Genomic DNA, 12,344 nt, shown 5'->3' with positions numbered 1-12,344 from the left:
GTATAGCACGCTGGGGTAAAAGGGCAAAGCTGCTCACAGCCAGAAAAGCCTGGCAGGGGGATCTGGCTGCCCCAGGCTCTTCTCACCTGCCCTGATGCCAAGGTCAATCAAAACTTCCAAAGCACCGGAAACAAAATTCCATTCTTGTACTTGTCACACATACACCGAGACACTAACTGTTTCATTTACTTGTCTCTCCTGTCGGACCACGAGCTCTCGGAAGACAGGGATGCAGTTTTATGCATTTTATATTCTCAGCAACTAACACAGGGCCTGGCCCCTACTAAGTCCTCAAAATAGATTGCTGAACTGAACTGAATCCTGGAAACCTCTTCAAACAGTCTTTCGTCTTAGAAACACTGCAACAATTCTGAATCTGGGCTATTCAATATCTTCTCCTCCCCAACCGCAGAGAAAAAATTAGCTGCTATCAACATACTCTAAGAAGGATTGTCTACTTTCCACCTATGGAGAAGAGGTACTTCCTCCTTATAAATTCACTCATTCAATGGGGCCGGCCCTGTGGCGTAGTGGTTAAGTTCATCGCATTCCACTTCAGCGGCCCAGGTTCATGGGTTCCGAACCTGGCACAGACCTTCACCACTCGTCAGCCACGCTGTGGCAGCAACCCACATATAAAGTAGAGGAAGATTGGCACAGATGTTAGCTCAGGGCTAACATTCCTCAAGCAAAAAAATGAGGAAGACTGGCAACAGATGTTAGCTCAGGGCTAATCTTCCTCAGCAAAAAAAAGTTCACTCATTGAATAACATTTATCAAGTACCTACTCTGTGCCAGACATGAGGGATATACAGCAGTGAATGAGACAAACAGTCCTTGTCTCGCTCCAGTCTAGAAATGAATGCAGATATTAAACAAATAGTTCCAAACACTTATTTGTAGGTGAAATAAACACTCTAAAAGGGACACAGAGGACAGAACACCCATAGAGGACAGAATAGATAAATGGATAAATCTGAATAAATAATGACAGAGAACGCCAAAAAACTGAAAACACAAATTCTCAGGCAGAAAGGATCCACCAAGTGCCAAAGAGAATACCTACAATAAGACACCCAGCAATGAAACTTCAACGCCTCAAGGATAAATATGTGCTAATAGACGGATGGAGGAGGAGGAGATGGGAGAAGCGAAAGACACCAAGGATAACTCAGGTGTCTGGCCTAAGCAACTGGAAGCATGGGAAGACTGGGGAGGATGAAGGCGTGTGGAGGGTAAAACTCCAAATTTCAGTTTTGGACATGTTTGAGATGCTGATTAGATATTAAGAGGCGACGTCATGCAAGAGCTGAACATAAGAATCTGGAGTTCAAGGTCGGGCACTGGTTGAAGATGGAAATTTGAGAGTTAGCACAATACGTGGTATTAATATTTAAAGCCTTGAAATGGTAACTCCTAGGAATTGAACACAGAGAAGAGATCCAGGATGAGGTCTTGGGGCAGCACAATCATTAAAGATAAGGAGGAGGAGCAAGAATCAGCAGAGGAGAGGCCAGAGAGAGCTGAAGCTCAAGACGAGAATGTTCCGCAAGCCCAATGAAGAACATGTTTCAAGAAGGGGCAGTGATCAGCCGCATCAGACACTGCTACGGGACTGAGAACTAAACACTGATTTTGGCGACCTAAAGATCATTGGTGACTTTGACAAAGAGCTATTTTAGCGGCATGGGGGGGCCAAGGCCTGACTGGAGTGGGTTCAGAAGAGACTCGGAGGAGAAACGGTGCTAGTAAGTACAGACTGAAGCTTTGGCTGCAAACCGGCGCAAAGAGATGAGGAGGCACCTGGAGGGAGAATGAGGTTGTTTAGTTAAAATGGGCACATCCTGAGCATATAATAAAAAACGCCAGAGCTCGGGGCCCCTCCTCAGCTCTCATCTTCTCGCACCAGCACTGGGTTCCCCGCCTCCGCCGGCCCCGGCGCCCAGCCCCGCCAGCGGCTGCTTCCTACCCTCGCAGGGCCGGCAGCGCACGCGCAGACCCCAACGACGGGCGCGGGCCCTCCCTCCCCGAGCCCCGCCTCTCCTGGCCCAAGGCGCGTGCGCATCGCCACTCCACAGCCGCCTCAGCGAGGCCCGGGGGTGGGGAAGCAGAGGGGGCGCCTGGGCCCTCTGCTCCCGCCATGCTGGGGGGCTCCCAGACCGCGACCCATCCCTGCCTACCGAGCCACGGTGGAACAAGCACGTCGCGCTGGAAACTGCGACGGCGGAAGCAGGCGCGTTCCTCGAATCCTTTTCAAAGTCTGCGGATAATAACGCGCTTGCGTTCGAAGATTCGCGGCACGTTGAGAACCGCATACGTTTTTTCCCTCTCTGTGAGTCGCGTCGTGGAGGACCACTCTGCGCATGCGCCGTCCTTCTTCTGTGACGTGCCGCGCTGCCCCTTGGGAAATGTAGTCTTTCCTTTGACACGCTGTTGTCGACCATTTCAGCTGAACCTTGTTTTAACAAACCAGGGTTCTTGTGCGTTTTCAGTATCCTCTCCTATTCCCCGAAGCCGCTATAAAATAGTAATAATTTTTTAAAAACCTAAAAAACGAGTAGATTGTTGATTGAGGGGGGAGCAGTGGGTATATGAGAGCTCTACTTTCTGCCTCGGTTTTGCTGTGAACCTAAAACTGCTCCAAAAAATAAAGTCTATTTTTAAAATTTTTAAATAAATAAAAACTAGCAGATCTGTAGACCCAGAAATCGTGCTTTTAGGGAATCTTCCCAGGAACGTATTAAGGATGTGAGCAAATATTTAGCTACAATGGTTTACATCCTAGCATCTTATAATTTCTTACATACCATACCCCCTACCAAAGTTTATGGTTATGTATTTATTTGTTTGATTATTGATACACTTGCCAGCTCAGTGAGGTCAGGATCATCTGTTTCCTTCACCTGTGTATTCCCAGTTTGTAACTCAGTGTCTGGCACACAATAAGCCTTAATATTTTTCTATTCATTAGAAGAATCTCAGACTTCAACACAAACTGTTTCAGCCCAGAACTTAACACATCATTTACTTCCATCAAGCTTGCTTTTCTTTCTGTGGTGTCTATCTCAATTAATGGCATGACCATCTACCCAGTCTCAGCTTTATCTCTTGCATTTTATGAGGCGTATAGCAGGGATTTCACAAATTTTGCATTTGTAAGTCTCAGGAGCTATTTCTCCTGAATGTCAAATATCAACCTTAGTTGCCCCACCAGAGAAATTTGGGGCTCACAATTGTTTTTTTGAATTTTCTTTAATTTCTGATCTTTCTACAATAAACATGTATTACTTGATTAATTTTTTAAAAGTGTTTTAGAGGGTTGTCTATATGTAAGGGATAGCTCTGTCTTCCCCTTCACATCCACATTTCTCAAAAGAATCACCTGTCCTCAGATTTCATTTTCTCACCTCCCTCTCTGCAACAAGGGCCCGAGCCAGCACCTGGGAGTTATCCTTGACAGCACCTTTTCCCTCCCCGCTCTGTATTCAATCCATCACTAAGTGTCTGCAGTATAAACACAATAACAGCTCATGTGTTGAGCACTTACCATGTATCAGGCACTGTTGAAATGCTTTACATGTATTCATTCATATGACAGAGTCCATCCACTTTTCATCTCCACCGCACCCACCCTAGTCCAAGGTACTTCCGTTCTTGCCTAAATAACTAAGAAGCTTTTTATTTTTTTCAATCCCAGATGCGGAGGTTGAATCACTCATTTCTCACTTTATGGCACACTGTCATCATTGGGCTCTGCATGGCCCCTCTCTTGTTTTGTATATCGATGGCCTTTTATCTCTTTTCTTCACTCCTCCCGTCTTCCCCAGTGGTGTGTGTGAGTGTCTGTAAAACATTTGTGTTGTTTAGTGTGCCTTTATCTTTAATTCAGCTAAATGGTATTGTGCTATAAACCTTGTTCTCTTTCTTACATTTTCCACTCAGCACCATGCTTTGAAGACCTGTCCTTGTTGTGTGTACCCCTAGCCTGTTACTTAGAATAACTGTGCAATATTTGATAGCGGGCACCCACATTTTAGTTATTTGGACCCACGGTGAAGGGCCTCTAAATTGCCTCCAACTGCTGGCTACCACAAACAATGCTACAGTGAACGAACTCATGCATGTCCCCTTGTGGCCTGTGTGAAGATTTTTCTGGGATGTCTATCCACTAGTGGCAGTGAGCAATAGCTCCTTAAGCTGCCTCCCCTGATCCGTTCTGGCCAGAATGAATGCAAGTGTGTTCGTGTCCTGGCACCCCCGGCCTCCTGCCCCACGGCCTCCTTTCCCAACCCACTCTACCTCCCTCTCCACTTCAGCTTCCCCAGGCTTCTTCACGTCTCTCAGCCCTGCCGAGTCCCTTCTCCCACAGGCCTCTGCAAAGGCGGCCTGGAGCACATTTCCCTCCCCTCTTTCCCTTCATATCTCTTACTCATCTTCAGATTTCCCTGACTGGGTCACATCCCTCTGATATAATCTCTCAAACCAAGTGTAGACCTTACATAATTGTGATGGTAAAACAAATGTCACAATTTTATATTTGTTTGTAACCTAATTTGTCTGGCCTATCTCTTACCCCTTAGATTATAGACTCCATGAAGCCTGGGCTCATATCTGTTTATGCTCATCACTGTATCTTTAGCACTTAGCCTTGTACCTGGCGCATAATATAAATATAAATATAACTTTTAAATATAAATATTTATTAGATGAAAGAGAAAATGAAGTTATCATCTCTGCTCAGGGAGAGTCATTGAGGGGGCAGCATCTTGGTGGGGGTGATTGTTACAGATTTTGGTCCTCAGCTCTGCAGGACCAGAAATTCCATTTTGTCAGCAACCTCTCAGGATAGATTCACACTGACACAACTCACAAGAGACAGAGGTATAAACCAGGAGCCCCATGAATCATATAGGGAGATTTAGAATGGTGGAACTGACTAGAACACTCCCTTTGCCTGGGCAGCACAGTCCCTTCCTGTGAGACAGCCACAGCATGGCAAAGAAATCTAGGCCTTCCTGGTCTATACTGAGTCTCATCGCTTCAGAACATCACATCTGAAATCCTTTCCAAAGAGCCTTGAAAAGTCACAGGGATCTTTGCTGAAGGTCTCTTGAGGACACGAGGAGGGAGTTACATATCATGCCTTCCTAACAGTCCCTATACAAGTCCCTCCCTTCACAGAATTCCACTGCTGAGGACAGTGCTCACATCTCTCCCTCCTCATTGCTTCCTTCCCCCACATAATTGGCCTTTTGCATGAGGGCTTCAGGCATCTTCCGTGTAAAGCCAGCTACCCCTCCCTCAGCTAGTCCCTGTTCGTGCCCAGCCATCACCCACTTGAGCAAAACAAAAAAGCTCTCTTTTGGATCTGACCGCCCATGGCAGGTAGGTGGGGAAAATCGTAACTATTCACATTTAATGGGTTTTGCCCCCAACACATACAAAAGAAGCAATATCATGGCCAGAAGGTGGCATGGTAGGCATGGAACCCAATGGAGGAAGGGGGTTAAATAAATTAACTCTTAAAAATTACTTTTGTTTCCTCTTTCTAAAATAAATATACACTGTGAGAAGCCAAACATTGCAGAGATCTAGAATCTATAATGCAGAAAGGAAAAGTTCTGCATAACCTCGGTCAAGGATATAACCACAGGGGCCGGCCCCCGTGGCGTAGCGGTTAAGCGCACGCGCTCGGTGTCGGTGGCCTGGGGTTCGCAGGTTCAGATCCCAGGCACGCACCGACGCACAGCTTGTCAGGCCATGCTGTGGCGGCATCCCATACAAAGTAGAGGAAGACGGGCACAGATGTCAGCCCAGGGCCGGTCTTCCTCAGCAAAAAGAGGAGGATTGGGATGGATGTTAGCTCAGGGCTGATCTTCCTCACACACACAAAAAAGGATATAACCACTGTGGAGAGTTTGGGACACATCCCATTAGCCCCTTTGCCTTTTTTTCAACAACTAAAATAATTTTTCAAACAGAAATGGGATTGTAGCCGCGCAGCAACCCCTTGGGCTCAGGCTCATGCTTGGGGTGGGGTGGGGGTCAGGGCAGTGGGCAGCGGAGTGCCAGGCCCCCGCAGAGTAGGGGGCTCCACAGCCACGACCCGCTCTCTCACCACCCCCTCAACCTGCAAGCTGCTGGTCTTCCCCAGCAAGAGATTATTTGAGTAGATTTTCCTCTGTAAGGATGGAGTGATGTTTCACGTTGAACAAGCCACCAAGCTACGCTCAAAGATCACCCCGATCGGCCTGCAGGATCCTCTTGACATTCTTCAGAACCCCTTGAAGACCAGTACTCCACAGGGGGCCTCAGGGGCACGTCGCCATCCAGGAGTGGTCCATCAGCTAGCCTCTATGGAACCTGGATTGGCATTTACACAGTCAAGGATTGTTACCCTGTCCAGGAAGCCACCCAAAATTATAATGTGATGTTGTCCACCCAGTTTTTCAACATGCAGCCGGACATGAAAGACCTCTCGGTGTTGACTCCACCAGGCACGTGCCGGACTGCCCAGTGGAGAACGTGAGTGAGGACTGCTCTGGGTGAGCCTGGGAACACAGAGGTGACAGCATTGGACGTGAGACCCGGCGGCCCCAGCTGGAAACAAAGTTTAGACTTAAGGAGATGAGACTCTTCATTGGAGCTAAATATCATAGTTTTAGGAGGATAAACATTGTGAGTTTCTTTGTATGTATGTATTTTTGACAACTCAAGCTGTGTTTACAAAATGAAGCTGAATGGAGAATATATGGTAATAGGAGCAGAATAGATGGCGAATATGGATGCTTCAGGTAGTTTTAAAATCTATTTGGTTCTGTTCTGTATGCGTGTGCAGGTCTATACAAAGTGTCTTAGTGTACTAAGGGGTGAGGTGTCTGCAGGAGCAAGGAAAGCATATTTTATCACGACATTGTTGAGAATTGATGGTGATAATAAAAAGCAGATGATTTTGGTCAGTTTATAAACAGTGACCCCTTTACTGCCAGCACCAGAGTATCAGGCTGCTCCTAGTCCCTCTCACACCACTGACAAAATGATCCCTTAAAATCCCTTCCAGGCTACACCTGGGTAAGCATGAGCCATGTATTGTATGCTGCTTTTTTTCCTATGCCAGTGTATTGATAGATGTGCTGAATCATCACGTATTTGTCAATAGACCTAGGGAGACAAGTTGCATTTTAAAAATAGCACTGAACTGGGAGACAGGAGACTATCGTCTCCTAAATCCAGGACCAGAATTCCCTTATACTCCAACTCCTTTGGTTAACTAAATGCACTACGCTTTCCCCCATTTTGGCCTTCCTGGGACACTGTCCGGAACCCTCTGGTCTATTTGACTTCTGTTCATCCTTCCCAGGTCAGCTCACACATGACCTTCTCTGGGCATTGCTCACAAGCCTGAATTAGGTGCACCTTGCAGCTTGAATGTGCTTGTCTCACATCTTACACTGTGTGGTAACGTCCTGCGTGTTGGATGCCGTCATCCACCAGCCTGTTGGTGAGCCGCCCCTTGAGTGCAGGTACTGTGTTCTGCTTACTTTCATATCCCAGCACCAAGCAAGTGCCTGGCATGTGGTTAGTGCCCTAAACATGTGTAGAGTGGAGAATGCTACCTCTCTGGTCCTTACTTCCTCATCCATTAAATGGAGTTGGGTTTGCTGATCTCTAGGGAGACTTCCAGTAATAGAATTTATTATTCTAGATCCTTCTACTATTGTTTTATCTGGCCATCTATCTTCTTTAGTTACCAGGAGAAATGTGTGACGCCTATATTATGCTGAAAACAATGTATTACAGTTTTCTATATTATTTCAATAAATTTAGTGCAAAAATTAGGATTATAGTATACATAATGTTCTGCAACCTGCTTTTCATTCCACTATTTATTATGGACAACTTTCTCATCAGAGCTAGAGACATAGCTTGTTCTTTCTAATGGCCACAGAACATTTCACAGAAGGGTGCTGATCAGTCCCGTATTGAAGGACACTTAGGTCGTTTCTGTTTTTCACTGCTACAAACAAGGCTGGGAGCATTTCTGTAGGAGATTCTTGTAAGTAGAACTGCAATATCAGGGACTATGTGCATTTAACATTCTTGTCAATGTTGCCGAATCCCCCATGAGAAGACTGCATGCATTTATATTCAAGGGGATGACGTCAGACAGCCAGGAAGAACGGCAAGCACAGCTGCCAGGTTCGAGGGTTTCTCCGCATGGGGCTATGAGGTCATGCAGACACATCCTGTTTCACCTCATTTAGGATTCTTGAGTCCCCTTGGCATACAGCATTGTCGCCAATCCCCCCTGATTACATATCCTGCCTGGGAAGCTCCTGATCCTTTGAGCCAAAGACTTCTGCACATCCCTCAGGCTATCCAGGTTTTCCTGACTTGGATGGTTTAACTCCTGGAGTTGGGCTTGTCTTGCTGTCTTTCTCACAGTTATTCTTGTTCAGCTTCACCACCTCCGGGAAGTCTGCCCTGATCCTCTGCCCAGCCCCTACACACACACACACACACACACACACACACACACACACACACACCCATGCTGGGTTAGGTACCCTCCTGAGAGCTCCCCCAGCCCCTGTGTTTACTCCAGACTGACCACGCTGGCTTGTAATCGGTGTGCCTGGCAATCTCCTGGAATGTCACGAAGGTGTAGTCATAAGCAGCGAGAAAATAAACTTACTTGTGGCTGATTATACACACGCCTGGAGGCTAGAGACTGGGAAAACACACCTTGACTTTTCCCATTGAGTCACCTTTTGGGCCCGACAGGTCCATGCCAATGGGTTCCCAAAAGTCCCTTCTCTCTTGGCCGCCCTCCCTCTGCCCACTCTTGCCCCCAAGGTCTAGGCTTTGTCCTTCCAGCACCTGCACACTCAAGGCCAGGGAGACCTCCTTCCCCGGCTCCACGGACGATGGTCACGGTGTCTTCACAGTCCTCTGCGGGAGCAGGATTGGGCCCCTCAGTTCCCTAAGAGCAGAGCATCTGGAAGCTGAAAAAGCAGTACCGATCTTAGCATAGCTTCATGTATTCAACTAGGCATTTATTGAGTGCTCACTGTGTGCCAGCCATGGGGGAAATAATAATGATAAGACACACGAGATTCCTGCCCTCATGAATAATGATAATAATAATAATAGCTAACATTTATTGAAACTTATTCTGTTCTAGGCACCGTGCTGAGCCTTTATAAGAATTGGGTTTTTTTTAATCTTTTTTTTTTTTTTTGGTGAGGAGGATTAGCCCAGAGCTAACATCCGATGCCAACCCTCCTCTTTTTTTTTCTTTTGTCTCCCCAAAGCCCCAGTACATAGCTGTGTATCATAGCTGTAGAGTTGTAGCTCTTCTATATGGGACGCCACCTCAGCATGGCTTGATGAGCAGTGAGTAGGTCCGCACACAGGATCCAAACTGGCGAACTCCAGGCCACCGAAGAGGAATGCATGAACTTAACTGCTGCACCACCAGGCCGGCCCCAAGAATTGGTCTTTTAATCCTCACAACAATCCCACTAGGTACTATTATTAATCTCATTTTACAAATGAGGAAACTGAGGCACAGAGAGGCTAAATAGCTTGTCTCAGGGCACTCAACTAACAAGCAGTAGAACCAAGCAGTCCGGCTGCAGAGCCTACTCCTTTAACCACTAACTAAACCAAACCAATGATGGCCTTCTAGTGGGGACAAATCATGGAGACGTGAACAAATAAAAAAGACATTTTGACTAGTGATAACTAAATGCTATAGAGAAAGTAAAATAACGTCAGGGTAAAGGGGTAAAGAATAACTGGGGGAATGTATGGTATTTTGGATAGGGATGTGCGCTCATCTGCTCATGACCTGCCTCCTGCATTGCGCAGAGCGTCCAGAGGGCGCCACTGTGTGTAGTTCTGTGTGTCCTCAGCACCCTGCCTGGTCCAAAGCAGGCACTCACTGTTTGGGAGGAAGGGTGGAGGGGACAAGGAGGCAGGGAGGGAGGGACGACTCTCTGAGAGGTGCTTCCACACACAGAGCTACCCAGCCTTTGCCAGTGTTTGCCAGCTGTGCAGACAGCACGAGCCCTGGAACCAGGGTCAGGTAGACCGTGGGAGGAATCCTTCTCACACCAGCTGTGTGATCTTGGTCGCTCTCTGAGCCTCAGTTTTCCTTCTTTGAAGAATAGGGGAAATAGTACACCACATGCCGGGCTCTGGACAAAGCCCTTTCACACATCGGGTACTGTCACCATCTTCCCTTTACAGATGAGCAGACGGAAACTCAGAAGTGAGCCCAAGATCTTGCAGCCGGTAAACGGGGGTCCTAGTGGCAGAGGTGAATGAGTCAAAGTCCGCCCCCTAGGGGGCAGCTCGGGAATTTGTGGGAGTGTTCTTGGTTGTCACAATGACAGGGAGGCGGAGCAGGACAGTCGCACACAGAATTGCCTCATGTCCTACATGACATTTGACTGTCCTGCTAGATGTTCATGAAGCTAAAAAACTTATTTACAATGAGCTGAGCCTAGAACCTACCCTCTCCCACGTCATGATAGAGGGAATTATTTTGCTACTTTTACACATAGTGATAAAGCCCACTACTTTGCAATAACACTGTATTTCTCCACCTTAATTTGTCGTGGTGCGTTATCTTTCTTTTTTTGTGAGATCAGCCCTGTGCTAACATCTGCCAATCCTTTTTTTTTTTTTTTTTGCTGAGGAAGACTGGCCCTGGGCTAACATCCGTGCCCGTCTTCCTCCACTTTATATGGGACACCGCCACAGCATGGCTTGCCAAGCACTGCATCAGTGCGCACCTGGGATCAGAACCGGCAAATCCCGGGCCGCCGCAGCGGAGCGTGCTCACTTAACCGCTTGCGCCACCGGGCCGGCCCCGTGTGTTATCTTTAAGTTAAGGTGACTTTCCTCTTTCTCTTGTCATCTGGTCTGTCATTATTATCCCAGCTGTTCTTTTTTTTTTTTAATTTTTTAATTTTTTTTACCCCCAAAGCCCCAGTAGATAGTTGTATGTCATAGTTGCACATTCTTCTAGTTGCTGTATGTGGGACGCGGCCTCAGCATGGCCGGAGAAGCGGTGTGTCCTGCGCACCCGGGATCCGAACCCGGGCCGCCAGCAGCGGAGCGCCCGCACTTAACCGCTAAGCCACGGGGCCGGCCCAGCCCAGCTGTTCTTATTCGACTACCCTCCTGTCTTCACTTTCATTTACTGGGTATTAAAGAACTCACATATCACCCAAATCTGGAAAACAAAAGCTAAATTTAATTCTGGCTCAGGCTAGAGAAGAACACAAGCAGAAGTGTTGCTTCTTGTTCAACAGAAGACAAGACTGGGTTATTATAGGGTTTGGAGAAGGATGGGGTTTAGGTAACACTGAGATGGAACACGTTTCAAAAGGCTCACAGCAAAGTCGCAGTGTGAACAGAGAATTAACACCGAGCAGGTCGTGTTGTGCTGGAACCACAGAGTGAAAAAAAAAAGAAAAAGAAAGTGGGGCCGGCCCAGTGGCATAGTGGTTAAGTTCGTGCGCTCCGCTTCGGCAGCCCAGGTTCGCAGGTTCGACTCCCAGGCGCAGCCCGATGTACTGCTCAACAGGCCATGCTGTGGTGGCATCCCACGTACAAAATGGAGGAAGATGGGCACAGGCGTTAGCTCAGGGACAATCTTCCTCACCAAAAAAAAGAAGAAGAAAGTGAACTATTGTGTCTGCCTCCTTCCCTGATCTGGACAGCCGGGGCCGGGGGCTGGTGCACGACAAGCTGAGCTCAAGCAGGAGTGGGCACCCGAGGGTGTGGCCTCTCTGGGTCAGATCCTTAGGCAAGAGTGGAAAATTCTACTTTCACATGTTTCTTATCTGAACCCCTCCCTTTAATTCATGTTAAATAGGTACAAGCACCTATTCACTTCATAATATTTTCTACTTCAGTCTATCCATGTTTTGAAATATATTTTATTTCATTATAAATTAATTTCCTTCTATGTCTCCTTTCCATTACAGTGAGGGTGTTATATGGAGTTGTTTGGAAACTGTGTGACTAACTCTTACATAGTGCAACTTATGCTGGGCCAGGCACGATTACCTCATTTGATCCTCTCACCGGCCCTATGAGGTAGATACAATTTTATCATCCTCGTTTTTACAGAGGAGAAAACTGAGGCTCAGCGGTGGAAGGTGACTTGCCTAGGATCACACAGGCAGTAGTGGATCAGGGGTTTGAACCCAGGGCATCTGGCTCCAGCATCTGCACTCGTAACCACTCTGCTAGCCTCTCTCTCAGGTGAGGAAATTACCTAGGGACCCAGTTCAGGATATTAAGGGGGCTTTCCAGATGTTTCTTAT

At 47.2% G+C, this 12,344-nt stretch overlaps 1 protein-coding gene across 2 annotated transcripts in view; it reads right to left on the bottom strand.

Moving 5' to 3' along the window:
• Positions 1-2,345, bottom strand: part of SGF29 (SAGA complex associated factor 29) — a 36,533-nt gene extending 34,188 nt beyond the window's left edge. For both annotated transcript variants that reach the window (XM_087417251.1, XM_087417252.1), the window contains exon 1: positions 2,181-2,345. In XM_087417251.1, the coding sequence (XP_087273377.1) occupies positions 2,181-2,315 (135 nt within the window). In that variant the 5' untranslated portion in view covers positions 2,316-2,345. The remainder of the gene's footprint in view (positions 1-2,180) is intronic.
• Between the last annotated feature and the right edge of the window lie 9,999 nt (positions 2,346-12,344).

Source organism: Ceratotherium simum, chromosome 26 (assembly GCF_057802395.1).
Source record: "Ceratotherium simum simum isolate JZ-2026a chromosome 26, ASM5780239v1, whole genome shotgun sequence".
NCBI classification, from domain to species: Eukaryota; Metazoa; Chordata; class Mammalia; order Perissodactyla; family Rhinocerotidae; genus Ceratotherium; species Ceratotherium simum.
The sequence above is the reverse complement of the archived record's forward strand: the minus strand, read 5'-3'. Positions and strand labels throughout refer to the sequence as shown.